The 17,937-nt window shown below is 42.4% G+C and overlaps 2 protein-coding genes across 6 annotated transcripts; one reads left to right on the plus strand and one right to left on the minus strand.

The window, feature by feature from the left end:
- Nucleotides 1–1,577: 1,577 nt before the first annotated feature.
- Nucleotides 1,578–9,232, plus strand: LOC308127413 (plexin-C1-like). 2 transcript variants are annotated; one of them, XM_080492443.1, is made up of 16 exons: nt 1,578–2,699; nt 3,207–3,329; nt 4,023–4,157; nt 4,248–4,348; nt 4,424–4,529; nt 4,613–4,769; nt 4,874–4,976; nt 5,525–5,600; nt 5,725–5,766; nt 5,866–5,999; nt 6,112–6,291; nt 7,656–7,764; nt 7,934–8,113; nt 8,197–8,364; nt 8,537–8,633; nt 8,811–9,232. In XM_080492443.1, exons 1-16 carry the CDS (start codon nt 1,686–1,688, stop codon nt 8,858–8,860), a joined length of 2,775 nt encoding a protein of 924 aa, XP_080348569.1. In that variant the 5' UTR covers nt 1,578–1,685; the 3' UTR covers nt 8,861–9,232. The 2 variants fall into 2 exon arrangements, with proteins under 2 accessions (XP_080348569.1, XP_080348570.1); XM_080492444.1 differs by having other exon boundaries at nt 1,588–2,699; nt 8,197–8,320; nt 8,811–9,229.
- A 985-nt stretch (nt 9,233–10,217) lies between these two features.
- On the minus strand, nt 10,218–16,377 carry tbccd1 (TBCC domain containing 1). 4 transcript variants are annotated; one of them, XM_080492447.1, is made up of 9 exons: nt 16,173–16,377; nt 15,507–15,571; nt 15,158–15,424; nt 14,903–15,061; nt 14,680–14,796; nt 14,029–14,278; nt 13,749–13,935; nt 12,691–13,215; nt 10,218–12,017 (listed from the first exon to the last, which is right to left on the minus strand). In XM_080492447.1, exons 2-9 carry the CDS (start codon nt 15,567–15,569, stop codon nt 11,801–11,803), a joined length of 1,785 nt encoding a protein of 594 aa, XP_080348573.1. In that variant the 5' UTR covers nt 15,570–15,571; nt 16,173–16,377; the 3' UTR covers nt 10,218–11,800. The 4 variants fall into 4 exon arrangements, with proteins under 4 accessions (XP_080348573.1, XP_080348574.1, XP_080348576.1 ...); XM_080492448.1 differs by having other exon boundaries at nt 14,680–14,817; XM_080492450.1 differs by having other exon boundaries at nt 15,943–16,334.
- Nucleotides 16,378–17,937: the final 1,560 nt, after the last annotated feature.

The raw sequence follows: 17,937 nt of genomic DNA on the forward strand, positions 1-17,937 counted from the left end.
CATGCATGTGTGTTCGGCGATGTTTTTAAGGTGACCATGAGTATAAAAGTGAGAGTGTGTGTGATCGTCTATTTCTGAATTCACACTTTGATGAACCTGCGACCTCGCCAGGTCAACCATGGCTGGACGCAGGGGTTGACTCCAGTCCGGCACAACCAACCCACTGCTGAGAGGACACCTTTAAACATACTAAAATAATTTGCAATGGAAATCTCATCTAGCAATCTTCCGTTCACTGTAGGAAACGTGTTGCAATAAAAACCAAGGCCCACAACGATTTATCTATGTTCTCAAACTTCGTTGCATTGGGATGCTGAAACGAATAGACCCCAGACCACAGAGTTTTCACAAAATGTTTTGCCTCTTTACCACGTTGACAGGAATTGGCTCAAATGGTACAAATTGACTTTATTTCCACAAGTTACATTAGTTTGCTGAGTTTTCAAAACAAGGATATTTCTATTCATATTATTATGTATGTTTGACAAGTAATAATAAAATAATAGTGCATTAGTTTTATATAGCGCTTTTCTTGACACTCAAAAACGCTTTACATTGCATTATTCATTCACTCCATACTGGATAGTGGTAAACCACGGAGGTAGCCACAGCTGCTCTAGGGCAGACTGACGGAAGCGAGGCTGTCATTTTGCACCATCGGAGTGTTTACTCAAAATATACAGACATTTTCTGATTATTAAATTATTTGATTCTGTTTCATTTTACTAGCACAGCAAAATCATGAAAGTTAATTCAACATAAAAAGTGTTTATATAAGTTTATATAACTCTCACAGATTCGGAGCATTATTATTTCATCTCTTCAATGGTGTTAAATGTGTGACACTCAGTCTTGTTGAGAGGTTTTTTTTCACACTAAGTTTTAGTTTCTAACACTCATTGTGTTGTTTTACACGTTAAAATCTATCTTTAATGGTGTTTTCCCCTTTTGCTTTTTCTAAATGTGTTTATCATCAAATGCTTATAATGATAATCATCATCATCATCGTTATTATTAGACATTTTATTTCCACTTTATTAGACACACCCTTTGCTTTAAGTTAAAGCTAAAGCCAGTGAAAGTATAGTGACGTCTGTTAATACTTCTCCCACATGTCATTATATGTTTTTCTTGAGATCATTTAATTTTAATTTGATGTGATGTGAGGCGTAATGCAGTGGTTATAGATTGAAGTGGTGTTAAGTTTAATGGGTATTTATTATATGACGAAAACTAAAAAGAGAGATTTGAAGTGAAACTATACACGATTGTTTTGATAAGTGTAGAATCTGCAGCTAAGCTGGCTTTTGACTTGTGGTCTCGCGGAGTTTCCTTCCTGTCCAGTACTCGAGTAGCTGAGGACACTGAGGCGCAGTGCGCTTTTACGCACGACTTCAAAACGTGTGTGCCGGAGAGCTGAGTGCTATATTATAATATTAAATGCACAGTAAATAATTATGCGTGATTTAATCATTGCAAAGCGCGAATAAACATAAATAAATATCATTAGATTTTTGTTTTCACAAGGCGTGCTCCCTCCCATTTTCAGTACTTCTCATTTTCACCCTCAAGGCGCAGTGCGCTTTTACGCACGACTTCAAAACGTGTGTGTCGGAGAGCGGAGTGCCATGCAGGCGTTAGGTGTGTGAGATTCTCTCTGTTGAAGCTGCCAGCCTCCCCAGAAGATGATCCTGCTGCTCGGGCTGCTTTTGATTCTCTGTACAGCACCGAGTCTGTGCCTGGAGGAACACAGATCCTTTCCCTTTGATGGAGACTTCCGTCACTTCGCCGTGGCCAATAACACGGTTTACATCGCCACTGAGGAAAAACTGTACCAGTTGAACCACGACCTGACCATGGTCCACAGTCTGACCCAGAAAGGAGTCCTGAAGCAGGGTGATAACCCGGACGATCCTCCGGGCACGGAGTACTTCTACAGAGTTTCTGGTGCCGCTGACCGGAACTCAACTTTCAGGATCAATATTTTATTACCGTTTGCAGAGAATCGGTCTGTGATCAGCTGCGGTGTGACCGACAATGAGTGTGGATACTGCGAGATTCTGGACCTGAAGAACATCTCAAACATCTTGCACAAGGAAAACTTCCAGGTGGGACCGAAACGCAGCAACGGGTCCGTTGGTTTTCTGGTGACTCTGAAGAACAAGCAGCGTCGCCGTGACACTTTTATTCTGACTGCGATAAAACAGGACGGGTCTGGAGAGGCTAAATGTATTTCTGATTCCAAAACTGTAAACCTCCATAACACTGATAGCAACCCTAACGACGGGGGGATATTTTCTCTCAATGCAGAATCTGAAAAACCAGCCATCAAAAGTAAAGGTAACTTGGAGTTCGTGGACGGATTTCAGATCAACTCGATCATATATCTGCTCTCCAATGTGCCATCGGACGCTAAAAACAACAAAGTCCGTCTCATTTGGCTCGAAGACAAATTAAAGAAACACGAGACTCTGAAGTCTCTGAGGGGCGCGACTCTCAGCCTCTCTGATGGTGGAGAGGCCGGCAGGCTGCTGGCCTCCTCGGTCATCCCGGGCGCGGGCGGTCTGTGGAGCGGCGTGTTCAGTGTGGATGGAGGACAAGCCAACACCCAGCTGCTGGTGTTTGACATCAGCCCTGATCTCTCAGGAGAGCCCGACAATGATCCACATTTTTACTTCAAGAAGGAATCAACAGGGAAGGTGAGTCACACACGTTTTACTTTTAATAAGCTCTTACATCTTAATGCACATGCATATCAATTTATTATATTGTAATGTCAAGATCACAACATGACTCAATCAACTTCCACGTTTAACTAAAAATATCTCAAAAACCTTAAGACCACTTTAATGCAAAAGGAAAAACCAATCAATTAAAATTTCACCATCATATAGTTTAATATAAAATTAAGGAGTGAGACTTTATTGCTTGCAGCGCTGTTAACACTTTTTGTAAAATGTTCTAAATTTGATGCAAGCTTGATTATGATAATGATGATGAGTGTAATGATTAATAGTGAAGTATTTATTTCATTATGACACATTAAAATCTATCTTTAATGGTGTTTTTCCTTTTTGCTATTACTAAATTTGTTTATCATCAAATTAAATGTATAACTCCATTGCCACCAAATCTGGAAATACTACTAATAATAATAATAAAATAAAAATTCTAATTAATGCTCAGGATGTGTTTCTGTTTCTCAGCCAAAGATCCTGCGTCCAAAGGCAGTCGTCCTCAGACAGAGCTACATGACCTCTGTGCTGGCAGTGAGGCAGAAACACTGGATGGTTTTTTTCATCGGGACGGGAGACGGGCAGCTCCTCAAGGTTTGTGCTAGGAATTATTCTTCAACTCAAACTTCTTTCTCTAGTGATCAGCATCATACTATACAGCTTGTGAGAATAAATGCCCCCCCAATAAAAATAAAACTATTGTCTTTCTAATGTAACTCGCTCCAGAAAAAACTAAACTGGTTTCAGTTCAGGGTCACCATGAAGCTTAGTTTGATTGAGAATGAGCCAGTTCAGGAAAATAACAGCATGATCGTCTATAAATATGAGTGGATCAGAATATTTGCTCTTTATTTTAGTTAGAAGAAACACAAGTAAGCTCAAGTTCAATCAAATATCTTGCAAAAAATAAATGAAATTGACAAAAGACAAAATTTCAACGTTATGTAATTTAAAAAAAAAAAGCCTCTTGGTGCAAAATCACATTTATTGCAACATAAAATTATTCAACATGTACCTTGTTTAAGATTTATTTGTAGTTTTTATACTTTGCAGGCCAATTTGGGGTCTTATGTTTGACACCCGACGTTTTACACATGATAAAGGAATCAAGCAGAAGTCGGATCATACAGTAACTTTCATTTATGTTCATGCTCACGAACCTCATGCAGTAGTAGGGGATTATAACGCACACTTGGTCAATTCTAAAGCAGAAAAAAGAAAGAGGATCTGGTTTGAAGTTGAAGTTACTTTCTCAGAACACTAAATGACTTATACTCTTGTTGTCAGCTTGCTGTGGACAGCAACTATCACACCGCCTGTCCCAGAGTGCTCTACAGGTCCAACGAGGACCGCCGAGTGTTTCCCAGAATGCACCTGGATCCAGTGGATCACAAACATGTGTACGTGCCATTTCAAAACGAGGTAGCTATTGTTATACTTCTAATACACAACTAATGGCTTTCCTTTGCATTTGCTGTATTTTGAAGTATTCTCCGATGTGTTTGTTCTCAGATGAAGCGTGTGGCTGTAGCACAATGCAGCACATACACAACTGTACAGGAGTGTTGGACTGCTCAGGATCCACACTGTGTGTGGTGTGTCGCCAAAACAAAGTGAGCAAAGGAGCTTCTGTAATCGCTCGAGCATCAATGAATAAACTCGGTTGTAACACATTTCTCTTTCCAAAGTTGCACATTTGAAGATGACTGTGAGGATTCAGACTGGCTGTCCATCCCCGATGTTTACCAGCAGAAAATGGTTTCCCACAAAGTTGTTCAAGACTCGACGGGAAAGGTTCACACCACATCACACATTCATGACTCAAATCAACTGCAGCTCCTTTATTTACCGCTCATGGTCTTTTCTTTCTTCCTCAGCTCACACTGAACATCCAGACTCACGTGAATGTGGGCAAAGAGACGCCACTCGCCTGTCAAATCTCCCCATCGTCTGGGGAACTTTGTGGGGAAGGCCCTCCTCCGCGGTTCCCACAATGCACCTGCATCCTTTCTAATCACACCTTTCCTCCAGAAGGTGGGTGAATTTGAATTAATCTTTTGTCTCATTATATTCTGTTACACATTAAAACATTCAAACTTCCAAAATGATGAAACACACATCGTCGTTTTGTTTGACAGGCCTGCGTGTCTCTGTAAAGATGAGACTTGGCTCGACATATCTGGAGCAACAACTGCAGTTAATGAACTGTTCTGATAACAGTGAACCACCAACTCCTGTCTGGTAAGTCAATATATTAAAAGATAAATGTTCACTCACACACCAGTGGTCACAGTGGGCTTTTAACAGAATGCGTCCAATATTCAGCAACTAGAAAAAAGTACACGAGGCCTTGAGATTTTCACACCACAGGGGAGAGCAAAGGAAGTCAAATCAACCACATTCGTCACTAATTAATGAACTTTGACCTTATGTGCAACCCTCAAGACAAAGACATAACGCATTGTAAATGCGGATTATTTCAACTGAGGCTAAATCCATCAGGGGCCACACCAGATGGTCACGTGTTGAAATCGTTAGGTCCTCTGAGTGCTTGAGCTTTCTGTGGGTATCCTCACAGTCCGTCACGATGCATCTGAAACCTAAAATTGATGTCCGGGATGTATCCTGCTTTTGCCCATTGTTAGCTGGTACATCAGCTCCCGAGTCCCAACTTTTCAATGAGAGTGTACATTTCCGATTGAATTTGATTGACCGTTTATTGAAATTTTGGGTCACTGTGATGTCTGAAGTCCCTCCTGCAGAATTCAGGATTTATGTTTCCTCTTCAGGTGTCGGCGGTGTATAAAGGCCGGCTGTGGATGGAGCAACAAGCGCTGCACCTGGGCTAATGAAGGCGTACTAAATGTATTTCTTTGTGTGACGCAGACTTATTTCAACTTCGGTTCCTATTTGTACATGAATCTAAAACATTTGAGATGTGAAAAAGATGCTCCATCACTCCAAAGTCTTTTCTTTCCTCCTCCTGCAGGACAGTGTTTGTCAAACGCTGCAGTCTGAGCTGAACCTTCCTGTGAGTCTCTTCCTCCGACACTCTCCTCCTCCACACTCTGTACAGTCGATTGTATTGATGTCAATTCTGGTTTTCTTGGGGTGTTTTTCTCCACGTCAGAAGCCTGAGATCTCCTCCATCACCCCCAACATCGTGTCTTTCTATGGAAGAAACCACGCAGTGCTGTCAGGTGGTAACCTCAGCGCTGTGACCGAAGTGAGGATGCAGGCAGACCTGGACTGTACGACACAGGAGTGAGTCGCTTCACACACACCTGAGAAAATCGAGGAGGAGAAACAGCAACATTTGTTCTGTTTTTATTTGTTTTTCAATCTCGTTGAGTCTCGCTCTGCGTGCTCTGCTCAGGTCTCCTGTGTGGAACAACACCGGCACGAGTTTGACCTTCCACATTCCCAGTTCAAAAAATAAAGAGACGGTAAAAGTGTGCGCTCTCCTCCCAGACGGCAGTTGCCATGGTGACGCCAGCATCACCTACCGGTCGTCACCTTCCTGTAGAGACATTTCACCGAGGAACTCCTGGATCAGGTAGCCTGGATTTACTGACGATTTGATGCTCGTAACAAAACCCAATTAATGAATCGAAGTGCGACTGCGTGAAAATGAAAAGTGACTCAGCAGCTGCAGAAAAATGTTTGGACAAGCTAAAACTGTGAGTAATGTCAAGAGCAACGATCAATATGTATTTAGTCTCTTTCTCTGTCTATTTAAATGCAAGAGGCCATCATTTTCTGAATTGAACTCTAAATAAATCCTTGAAATATTTTCGGTGACAAAGCAATTAACTTTTCAAATTTTGTTTTCAGATGAAACTGTGTATTGTCATACTTAGAAATGGCACAGATAGAATCATAATTATATTCTGGATTTGTATCTGCACTGTCGTCAATACTTTCTTAAATTATCAAGTAACCCTGTTGAACATTTCAACAGGTATCTCTTCATATCTGCCCTGTTAGAGATCCTCCGCATCTTTGATTGCTGAGAATTAGCTCTTCCTCTCTGTTGTGGGAGCCGTCGTTGCCTTGTATGGTAGAATAGTGGTGGTGGTGGTTGTGTGGATTGTTTTTGAAATTACCTACATGTACTACAAATAACCACATTTTTAAAACAGGTCAACATCTAGTTCACTTCCAGAAAGATCAACTTAGCTTGTCTAACTGGAAATTGTGTAGAACATTTACCTGAAGAAAGTATTATTTCACTGTACTTTTTAATCAACTTTTCGTAGTGTGAGCTGCCGTCTCAACACTGATCACTAAAAAAGGGCTTCAGTTGAGTAGTTTCGGATCTACCCACAATGCTTTGCCATTCAGTTACATAGATTTCACTGTGACCTATTCTAGGAAGCCATGTAAGTAACTGTGGAACAGTTGTGGGTCATATGGTGCGGACAGAGAAATACTTCCTCAAAACGTCTTTCACCGGGAAGCCACTTCCTCTTTTCAGTGCAGCAAGTGCCACTTCATCTTTAACGCCTCTGAAAAGCTCAAGACACATTATAAATCTATGGCCACAGAAGTTAATCACAACTGCTGTTTGAATGCTTAGATGTTGTTTTCTGTAATGTGTTGTCAGTGGTTGCAAACAGTTTTGCTCAAAGTTGAAGGAATACCAGGAAAAACAAGCACAACTTCTCCTGCAGTGTCATTTTAGTATCGTGCCGTTGTGCGTGAAGTGAACCCTTCAACTGGTGACTGGACGCTTTTTCTTGTCTGAGCCAGTAAAGACCTGAAGCAACTAGTTGAAGGAACATTTTCTGTCCTGCATTATTCTCTCAGTTCACGTCTTAATTCTCCTGACCCCGAGGATGACCCTTACTAATGTAGAAAACTCTGTTAATGAATCCAGGAGTCGAAGTGTCGCGCTAACTGCTGCAATGTATCCCGCAGTGGGGGCAGGAATATCACACTCATCGGATCTCACCTGGAGTTCGTGGAAGGGGTCATACACGACGGAGCCACTCAGGAAGTCCAACTTCCTATTAACCGCGACTATCAGGTGGGTGTGTGGAGCAAAGACAAGGTTTTGGGTTTCTGTTGTAAAGGTGAAGGAAGAAACGTGTTGCCTCAATGTGAAGACCGACCATGTAATGATCAAAGGGATTTTGAGTCAAATAGCAATTTTATTGTAAATAGGACTTTTTTTTTTTTTTTTTTTGTTCAAGCAGACTCTCACATTCAAGTCACCCGCAGCTAAAAATTGCCCCGGAGTTTCCAGCAGTTCTCTTCTTCTGAAAGTCGCAAATGAGACATTGCTCTGCTCCACGACAATAACCTACTACCCAGACCCCGAGTTTATCAGCTTCACATCCTCACGGTCGGGTGATAACGTCCACATCATCATTCAGGTTTAATTTCTTCTGTTTGCCTCTTGTTTGAAATGAAATACGTGTTAAGTATCAGATCGACATTTTGTTTGTGTTCATTTCAGAAAAAAGCAGACAAGCTGGAGACGACGACGGCAGAGTTGTCAGTATGGGGGGAGCAGGACGAGAAACTATACCCCTGCATCATGGAAGACAAAGACAAGAGTAACGAGAGTGACTTTTTCAACTGTGAGATTCAAAGCTCACCCAAAGCCAAGTTTCAGAAGTTAACAGTAAATCTCTTTATATTTTCAACTGCAATTCAAAACCGGTATCAGAAGCACCAAATTTCGGTTTAAATGTACACAGAAATATTCTCTTCGTTCCGATTCCATCAATATTCAATCAAAAATACGGTCTACATATGTCCGATCCAAAGCTCTGATGGGCCTTTTTCTCCTCCAGATACAGTACGGAGGGAAGACGGTGCAGCTCGGTGCTCCAACTTCAATGCATCTCGTCGTGGTCGTGCGTTTAATGCTGATACCCTGTATTATTGCTGGTAAGTCAACACAAACGGCACCAATGGTTATCATACTTTTAGACCACAAGTTGTTTATTTTTCAGGTTTAATCTGCTCAAACAGTTCGATTATCATAGTTTAATTCTTCACTTGACTAAAATTGTGTTTTTGCTTAGTTTGAACTGTCGGTTGTTTTTTTTTTTTTTGTGTTTTTAGTGCTGGTGCTCATCTGTGTATGGCAGAAGAATCTCACCAAGAGGAACTAATTGTGATCTCTGGTGCCGTTTTCCCTCTTTAAAAAAAAAAAATAAAAAGAAGACGAAGAAAAAAAAAAAAAAAGCTGAAGATTTTCTCATCAAAAACGTATTCTCTTGTTATTTCCATTAGTGATTTCAGAGGCTTCTATGTCCTTTAAATGTGTTCAGGCTGCAATGGTGAAGCCTTCTACACCTCACAGGCAGCCTCATCACAACAAATATATTGCAACTTTGTCTGTCGCATTACTTGGATTTACTTTTTATGAATTCGTTTTAAATACATTTTCTTTAACCTTGTTTAATCCTCATGCACAGACGGTAAGTATGATGACTGTGTGGTTTTCCTTTGTCATAATAAAATTTGCTTGCTTGCCTAATTTCACATTTTTCTTCAATGATAAATTTAGAAAAAAATCATTTTATCAATCAACCAACAAAGAAGAATTAAAGCTGCATTGAACGGGTCCTTGCATCCTTGCTGGTCAGCGATTGGAAGCATGTCCCCCAGGTGGCGCTGCGACCCAGTGTATTTAGGCCTGTGGATGTGATGAGGGCCGACTGTGATCACACATGTCAAGTTTCAGGCCGAGTGGAGCATGAACGGGATAATAATGCAGAACTTCCTGTTATTGGCACAGATTCGGAATGAATTGATGAGTTTGGATGTTTTAAAATTGATGTTTCTTTCTAAACAGCACAAATGCAGCTCACGCGAACGGCATTGATCTTTGTCTGAAAGAGGCTGCGTGTGGGTTTGACCCAATCCTGATTATGTGAAAACAGCAATGCGGTATCGACAAAACCCCACAGTATCATCCACACAATGTGGCCTCATTAGCTCCCTGTGCTCTCCTCTGCACGGGCAGGAGCTTGCATGGAAGTTCTGCAAAAACAGTGCATATATTCTAGGATTGTTAAAAGCGATTCATCAATTCTGAAAGCTTCGGTTAGAATCAACATGAGTTGCACTTTTATTCTGGTTTGACAAAGGAGGAGTACGGCGACAATAAGGCACAGCCGACAACAATGAGGGTCATCATTGTAGAGGATGACACAAGGAGCTTTTAGACACTAAACTGAACACAGACAGGAAAAACAAGACCAGAAAAGGGAAAATAAGCAAAAACTGGAAGAACATGAAAGACGGAAACACCTGGAACAACGAGGGAAAACACTAAAATATCGGTAATTTGTGGAACAATTACAGAAATTCAATTATTTTGTTAAGGGTTCGATCATTATTATTTAAATAACTGCCATGTAAAAGAAAAGTGAAATATTTAACATCCTTCCTTTTCCCAGAGGGATGGGAGAGACTGTCAAATATATAAATTCAACCTGTTCAAACACTGAGAGAATTCTGTTGATCATTTGATTCTTTATTTCACCATCATCAGGAAGGAGGACGCTGCTGTTGGAGGCTGTGTGGGGAACAGGAAGCCGAACTGTCCACTCATTATTCCTTACTGGCAGGAAATCCAAACATAACTAACATTCCATTTATATGGAACTATATTTATATAAACTATATATTTGGGTAATATATAGTTTTGATGGAGGACTTATGATAAAAAGATTCAAATGTATTAAACATTGAATCATTGTGACATCTGCAAATAAAAATCAAAAGGTTTAGATTTTATGCATTTTTTCAAGCAATTCTGTGTCAGTCAGACGAACATTCTGTAACTTTTTACCTACAAACATAAAACAGCAGGAGAAGAGTTGTTTTAGTCAAAATGTTTTATTTTTCCCGTTCTAACAATGAGAAACTAGTTTGTGCTCTTCTTATATGAACTGTGTGATTGTGATTGTGTTTTATTTAAACAGTCGTGACTTTGTTGGGGTTTTTTTTTTTCCACAGTGTAAAAATCTTTCCACCCTGGAAATGAAGACATCTTCAGCAGTTCATGCTTTCAAACCTACATCCCACGTACAGAAGTTTGTTAAATTGTCTATTACAGGAAATGCAATCGAACTGCCTCAGGTGAACCTGGAGGTATTAAATGTTAAATAAAACCGCTTCTGAATGCAACAAGTTATGAAAATAATCTCTACAGTGCTAAAATATACAGATTGAAGAGTCCCTGTGCATAACTATAATACATATATCTATTTATTCCCCCTTATTAAAGAAAACACTTAATGGGAATTAAAATAATACTATGACCTGAGCTCGTAACCAAGTGCATCAACACGTACCGGCTTCCACTTCTTTTTCTTTTTTTTTTTTTTAAAAGCCAGGACGGTAAAAGTAATTAAGGTACATGGGGTGGAGTTAAAAGACAACAGCGAAAAAGAGAATCGTCCACGTCGAGCAGCGGCGTTTCTCTCAGTTCGTCCTCGTCAGGTGTGTGGATCTGAACGTCCAAATCGACACCGGTGACGCTTCAATTCATCCAGAAAGGCGTCTCATTCAAGAAATGATTGAGGACGGAATTGCTGCAGGTTTTTCTTTTCAACCCTTTCAAGTCTTTCCGAGTCTCACCTGCTCCGAACACCATGAATAAAGTGCATTTTGTCCAGCACACAGCTTTGTTGTTTAAGCCATGAAAGATCAGCTGCCTCATATACATAACAAAAATCCCCTTATAGATCATCTGCTTTGATCTTGTGCTCTAAATCTAGTGTGAAAAGCAGCCAAAACTTAGTTAATACGTTTCCATTTCCCCTCAAAATGGTGCTTTTCAAGTGAATACGGTGTTCCAACTTTTCTCCAGACCAATTCAGATCTCTAATGGGGTGAAAGTTTCTCTAAAAGCACGTGATCTCTTCACACTTGCTCCACCAGTTTGAGAGTCTTCTCCCCGAACAGCAATGCCGCGTTACAGCATGCCAGGATAATCCCAGCCGCACATGAAAGAGGCTCGGCTGGAAGTTCTGCGGAGCTGGACGTACCTGTGGAAGCTGGAATCTACGAATCCGGACGTCTGTGCAGATGCTATAGGCTCAGCAGGCCATCGGCGACTGTCCCACCCCGCGTCCCGTCCTCACGCGTTTCCCGTCTTTCGCGCCGGTCGTGTCCGCTGCTTCCTTGTCTGTGGAGTCGTTTAAAGACGCCATCGAGGTCGGGATGAGGCTGTCCAGCTCCTGCCTGCGTCCCGTTTCCAAAAGCCACTCGTGAAATTTGATCTCCACGATCTCCTGGAGCCGACGCTTCTGCTCCCTGCAGACAGAAGAATCAGCAAAGGTCCCAGAGAGAGATGAGCCTCGTATATGGGCAATAGTTTGACTGTTAAAGTTTTAATATGAACATTCCACATTTATTTCGTTTAACATTTTCTACAAATATTATCCTGAAAATATCAGGCGGTTTGAGTCAAAAGAGAAAATCTTACATGTTTTGTGTTTCTACAAAAAAGAGATATTGCCAGTTTCTGTCATCGTGAGACCCACAAACATTTCATAGACGATGTTTAGTCTTTTTAGTGATCAGTAAGAAATAAACTTTACACTCAACTGGAAATGTTTAAAAATACCATTAGAACTCTAAATCAACCCAGTTGGTCTGATGAGTTAGTAGCTGTAGAATTGCCACAAATTCTAAGTTCCCACAAAAAAACCCAACTTACAATTTCAATATCTATCACTTTAATATTACCATTTTGTTTTGGGACTCGCCGGTTTGTACTGCGCAAGAAGAGTTGTGTTTTCATACTCTTAATCACGGAAGATTAAGATTCTTAATTGCTTGCTTTACTTTTTCTTTTGTTTCTCCGAGAAGCACTGAGAATTGACTCGTGCTCCATAAATAACTTTGCCTTCACAGCCGGACGACAGTAATTGTTGCATTTCCCCTCACATCACACAAGCAGTAGCTTGTCTGATTTCGCACTCACTTGTTGAGCCGGGCCTCCATCACCGTCCTCTGCCAGCTCTGAATCCTCCTCTTCTTCTCGTCCACCGCCTCCTGGTACAGAGCGGGAAGCCCACCGGGAACCTCACACGTGTCGCCCTCCATCTGGAACGGCACCACCAGCATGTGAAACTCGGCCGGCGCCAGGAGGCGGTAGCAGGCGGGGTCGGCGACGGACGACACATTGAGGTTCGCGAGGCCGTCCGTCCCGAGGAGCAAGGGCTGGTCCCAGACGTTGGGGACCACCGCCAGCCCCACGCTGGCCATGTGGTCCTCCAGGGAGGGGTAAAAGGTGTGGTACGGCCCCAGGGTGATGCTTGAGTTCCCCGGCAGGAGCAGAGGCCGGGTGGGCGTCAGGGAGTGCACGGTGCAGCGCGACGAGGTGCCGATGGCGATCCTGGCCGCCACGCAGACCACCCGCACGTTCTGGCAGCTGTGGATGTGCACGCTGGTCTCGACCGGCCCCAGAACCACGGTGCTGTCGCGGCATTTATCCACGCTTACCGACCTGGAGGTGCACATGGAGAAACACGGCTGAGGAGCAGCATCCAAATACTACTGTCTGAAAGAGTGGCCTTTTAAAGTGGAGGATCTCAAGAAATCAGGGTTACTTTTCCTGCTGCTGCACCACCCATAAGAGTCCCTGATGAAAAATTAAATTCAACAGTAATAGAAATAAACTAGAACATTTTCCATGAAATTTTGCATTTGCCTGCCGCTCGCTGCCGACTAGTATCCCCTCCATGCTGTCACTACTAAACAAATTCAAATAGAAATATCTCGATCACTGTGTGTCCGAGTGTGTCTGAGAGAAAGGATCATATGCAGGTGCAACAACAGTAATAGTTAAAAAGTATCAATAAAGCTCCAGTAAACATACAAAAGTAACAATAAAGTAGCAGTCAGTGAAAAAAAAAGTTTCAATAAAATACTAGAAAGAGAAAAAGCATCAATACATTATCAGCCGACCCCAAAAAAAGCATGCAAGTATCAGTGAACAGTGTAAACTAATCCCTCTTTCCACCTCAGGGTTAACCGTACCTGAGAGGCGAGAGGAGATATATAAATGCATTCGAGCATCTGTGGATTTTGATGTTGGCGCCGGTCAGCTTGTCTGATGTTTTAGCCAAAGTTTGATTCAAAACTTGGGACATCAGCACCATCTTACTGCCAGGCGGAGCAGTGTGGACGTTCCTGGCTATCTTGGCTCTTTTCATGGACCCTTCGACTGGAACAAAAAGAATAGAGGGCAAAATTCACTCAAACGGAACGGATAGATGTTTTTTTTTTGTTTTTGTTTTTTTAAATGTGGTGGGGAAACCTTGTTGAGCCCAGGCGAGCTTCTTCCCCGAGCGGAGGCAGGCGGTTATTCCAAAGGGGTTGAGTGTGAGGTTGTGTTGGAGGCAGGAGAGCAGCTTGTGTAGGGGGAAGGAGCGGCTCAGCGTGGAGTAGCCCGACTGGACCAACAGCGGACCTTTGGTCAGCAGCTGATGGACCGGCTGAACAGCTTTCCCAGCTCCAGCAGAGCCCTCCAGGAGCAAACCCAGACTCCTCACCGCCTCCAGGGAGATCTGGAGCAACACAACAGAGCAGAGGCAATTAAAGGCCCTGTTTACACAACAGCATTTTTATTTCAGGAAAGTATCACATTGAAAATAATGACACGGTGAAAACAATGCAATTTTCATGTCAGGTCACTAGTGGGTGCTGTTTGTTTATCTAATTAAACTATAAATGCATGCACACACAAAAATACATTATAAACATTGACAATGGGACTACACAGTCATACGTATGGAATCAACTACCAAGTTGGACTGTTAATACTGTCGACTATCAAACTACCAAGTTCTAAGAGAATATGGACCGTCTGGGAGTCATGACAATCTGGAGGCCAGCACAGTAGCAGCGTTTCAGAAAAAATGCATTATCGAGAAGTTACACCTTGGAAGTCATTTTCAAAAACCCAGACCTGACACTCTCTTAGCGCTTGTCCAGACTGCGATAGCTGGCCCGGCTCCACCATCAGCTCCAGAACCTCTGCGAGGTGACTTTGCACAAAAGACAGGTGAGCCTGATCGTCCCAGTTCTGTCGATCAAACAAGAAACTCTATAACAGCACATCCCCCCCCAAAAATAACCACATTAATATTTTAATTTTGCCATTCTGTGTGCTACAATGCCACAACTCGAACCTTGCTCTGAGAGCTGGTCTTGGCCTCTCGGTCTGATGAAGAGTGTGAGCGAGTGCGAGGGCTGGGCCACTCTTCGCCGATCAGAGAGGTGCGCAGGGACAGGTGGTTCAGCTGCTGGATGTAAAGGAAGAGGAGGAACTGCAGTGTGTCCACAGTAAGCTGGAAAGAAAAGAGAGACGAAGCTGGCTCATCAGTAACCAGAGAGAGAAAAAAAACAATAGTAACTCTGCTAGAAAACCAAACTGGTGCCGTCACCTCGCTCCTTTGCTGGTCGAGCTCGCTCTTTGTGGAGCACTGAGACAGAGCCTCGGCCCACTCCAGCCGCTCCCCCGGACTGTGGCCGATGAGGAGGTCGAACGTCTCGAAGTACAGCCAGGCCAGGTCTTCTGGGAGCTGCAGCTTCCCACAGGCGATGTGTCTCCACATGGGCCAGCCCAGGATGGGGAAGCAGCCATCCCGCGTCCGCACGTAGACCGCCATCTTCCGGAGGTAGTGCAGGCTGAGTTTGGTGGAAGGAGTTACCTGATATTGGAAATAACTGGTTAGTTTGCGGCATTTGAATTCTCTTGACAATGCAAAACAACGAACGAAGAGTAAAATTTACCTGCAGAGCACCCAGGAGGAAGGGCTCCATGCGTGGCCATATGCTTACACCGTCTGCCTCCATTGCTGAAAGGAAAAGCGTACGACATGTTTGTCAGTTTTTAAATAATTGTCTTAAATGTACGAGGACTACGGATGGAATGTAGCCCATGGACCCCGGGAATATTAGTTCTAAGGATCCTGAAAAAAAACCAAAAAACTATTGGTCTCTTTTTGACTTATGCATTTCTAATCTTTAAAAGCAAAGCCTCACCCAATATATTGCACATTATTTACACCTGTTTTTATCCAGATCCCATCGCTGTGCATGAACAGCACATACAAAAACTGGACTTGTCTCACTTTCTACATTTTACTAAGAGATAATATTAGTTGATGATTGGAAAAGGAACCACTCTCTTTAGTTATTAATCTGACAGATAAACCTGAACTCTCACCTGACAGGTGTTTAGAAGCTGCAGGAGACAGACGATCCCCACAGTAACATGAACAGAGCTGGAAAGGATCCACTCACACACCAAAACAAACAAACATCCCTCACTTGGTGACGTTAATAGTCTCAGAAGTTGCAGAACCTGCAGGACTGTTTTGTTTCGTCTGTTGCCAAAGTGAAGCTAACTTTAGCCGAAGGTGGCTAACGACAGTAGCTCGGGGTCCAAGCTCTTACTTTCAGAATTTCATCCGGGTCCTGGCGCGTTTCGTCCGGCGGAGGGATCCGCAGAGGATCTCGGTGAGCCACAGCACGGAACGGAGATGGGGAAGAGGCGCTCGTTGGCGCTCGGAGATTCGGAGCCGCTGCTTCCTTCTTGGCGCCCTCCTCTCTCCTCTCGACAACTGTTGCGCGCAGCTGGCGGGAGCGCGCTTTATGATGTGGCGCAGGGCCGCGCGTGGACAAACTGCGGCCCTGATACTCTTCATAACCTGTGTTATTTGACTTTTACTTTAAGTACTTTACTCAGTGAACAAGTACCAGTGTAAATGTATGTTCTATTTCCAGCTCTGGGTGGCATCGACCTGTTTGGGCAGTAACAGTACAAAGTGCCTCACAAACTGTGAGAGAGAGAACTTCCTAAAGACGCCACTAGATGTCGCCCCTACCGTGCCAAAGTTTGAACGTGACTCTCGAAACTGTTGCAGCTTAAAATGCTTCTCGTGTGGTTTCTATCAGAGGCGTGGGGTGGATATCTGCTTACCCACGGCAACATAAATCGCAATCGTCTCATCAACAACACTACACGAGTTGTCGCCTGGAGGGTGTCATTGTCGGTTTGCTTGAGGAGTGCAGCCAATGTGGTCAGATTTTGCGCACAGATTACTACATATTTAGCTGGAACATATATTGTAGAACAACTAAACTCACGCTACTTAATCTTCGCATAGTCCGAATAAAAATAGATAAATATCTGTTAATTTTCAGTTTCGCAGGACTGACGCCCTCAAGTTTTCTGTTTGGCTGAGGCGCAATGCGCTTTTACGCACCACCTCAAAGCGTGTGTTTGGGAGAGCAGAGTGCCATGCGGGCCTTGTCCGTTATAAGGGGACAACAACCAGCTGTAATGAATTCAGGAACTCAAAAAAAATGTATCCTTAACTATTAGCCACTCATCTTCGCGTGAAGATGAGGACAAAAATACACCCGCAGTGTGTGAAGGAGAATGGAACTGGAAACTTACATATTGCATAAAACAAAAAACACAACTCTATGACAGAAATTGCCCAATAATAAAACACAGCAGGAAATACAATGATATACTGACTCCTTAGATGATTAAAAGGACCAAAAAAAATGCCTGCAAAAAGAAAAATACATTACATAGACAATTTATAAAACAGAACTACTGAATATAAAAAGTATTAAAATATAAGCTCACTTTCATGAGTTGCAAGAAGGATATTAATATTAAGTGACTGCTAGAAAAGAAAGATAATACAACATTTGGTGCTAAATAAATAAATAGACTTAAACAGAACCAGTCATGCAAGTTATGCTGATTATTATAAAAACAATATGGAGAAGATAGTACATTATTTTAATCAATATTTTGTCATTATTGGGCCTAATTTGGTGGGAGATGTCGTAGAGTAATGGTGCAACTTATCTGAGGAACTGTGCTGAAATGGTGAAATGCAGTTATTTAGAATACATGCGCAATTTGTAGAAATTGGAGAGCAAATCTACATGTAGAAATATCCCTTGCGGTGTTGGGTCCATAAAATTTTATACATTAGTGACATAGGTCAAGCCTCAATAATTTTGAGATTTGTTCTTTTTGCAGATGACAGGAACATTTTCTGCTCTGATGCGAATTTGCAGCTGCTTTTGAATTAAATCACAACAGAACTGGTCAAACTAAAGAGGTGGTTTGATAAAATAGAATAAAAAAAGTCACTACTGTTGGGATTTATTTGAATAAAATGCAATTCTGGTAATT

Source organism: Lipophrys pholis (assembly GCF_963383615.2).
Source record: "Lipophrys pholis genome assembly, chromosome: 22".
Lineage (NCBI taxonomy): Eukaryota > Metazoa > Chordata > Actinopteri > Blenniiformes > Blenniidae > Lipophrys > Lipophrys pholis.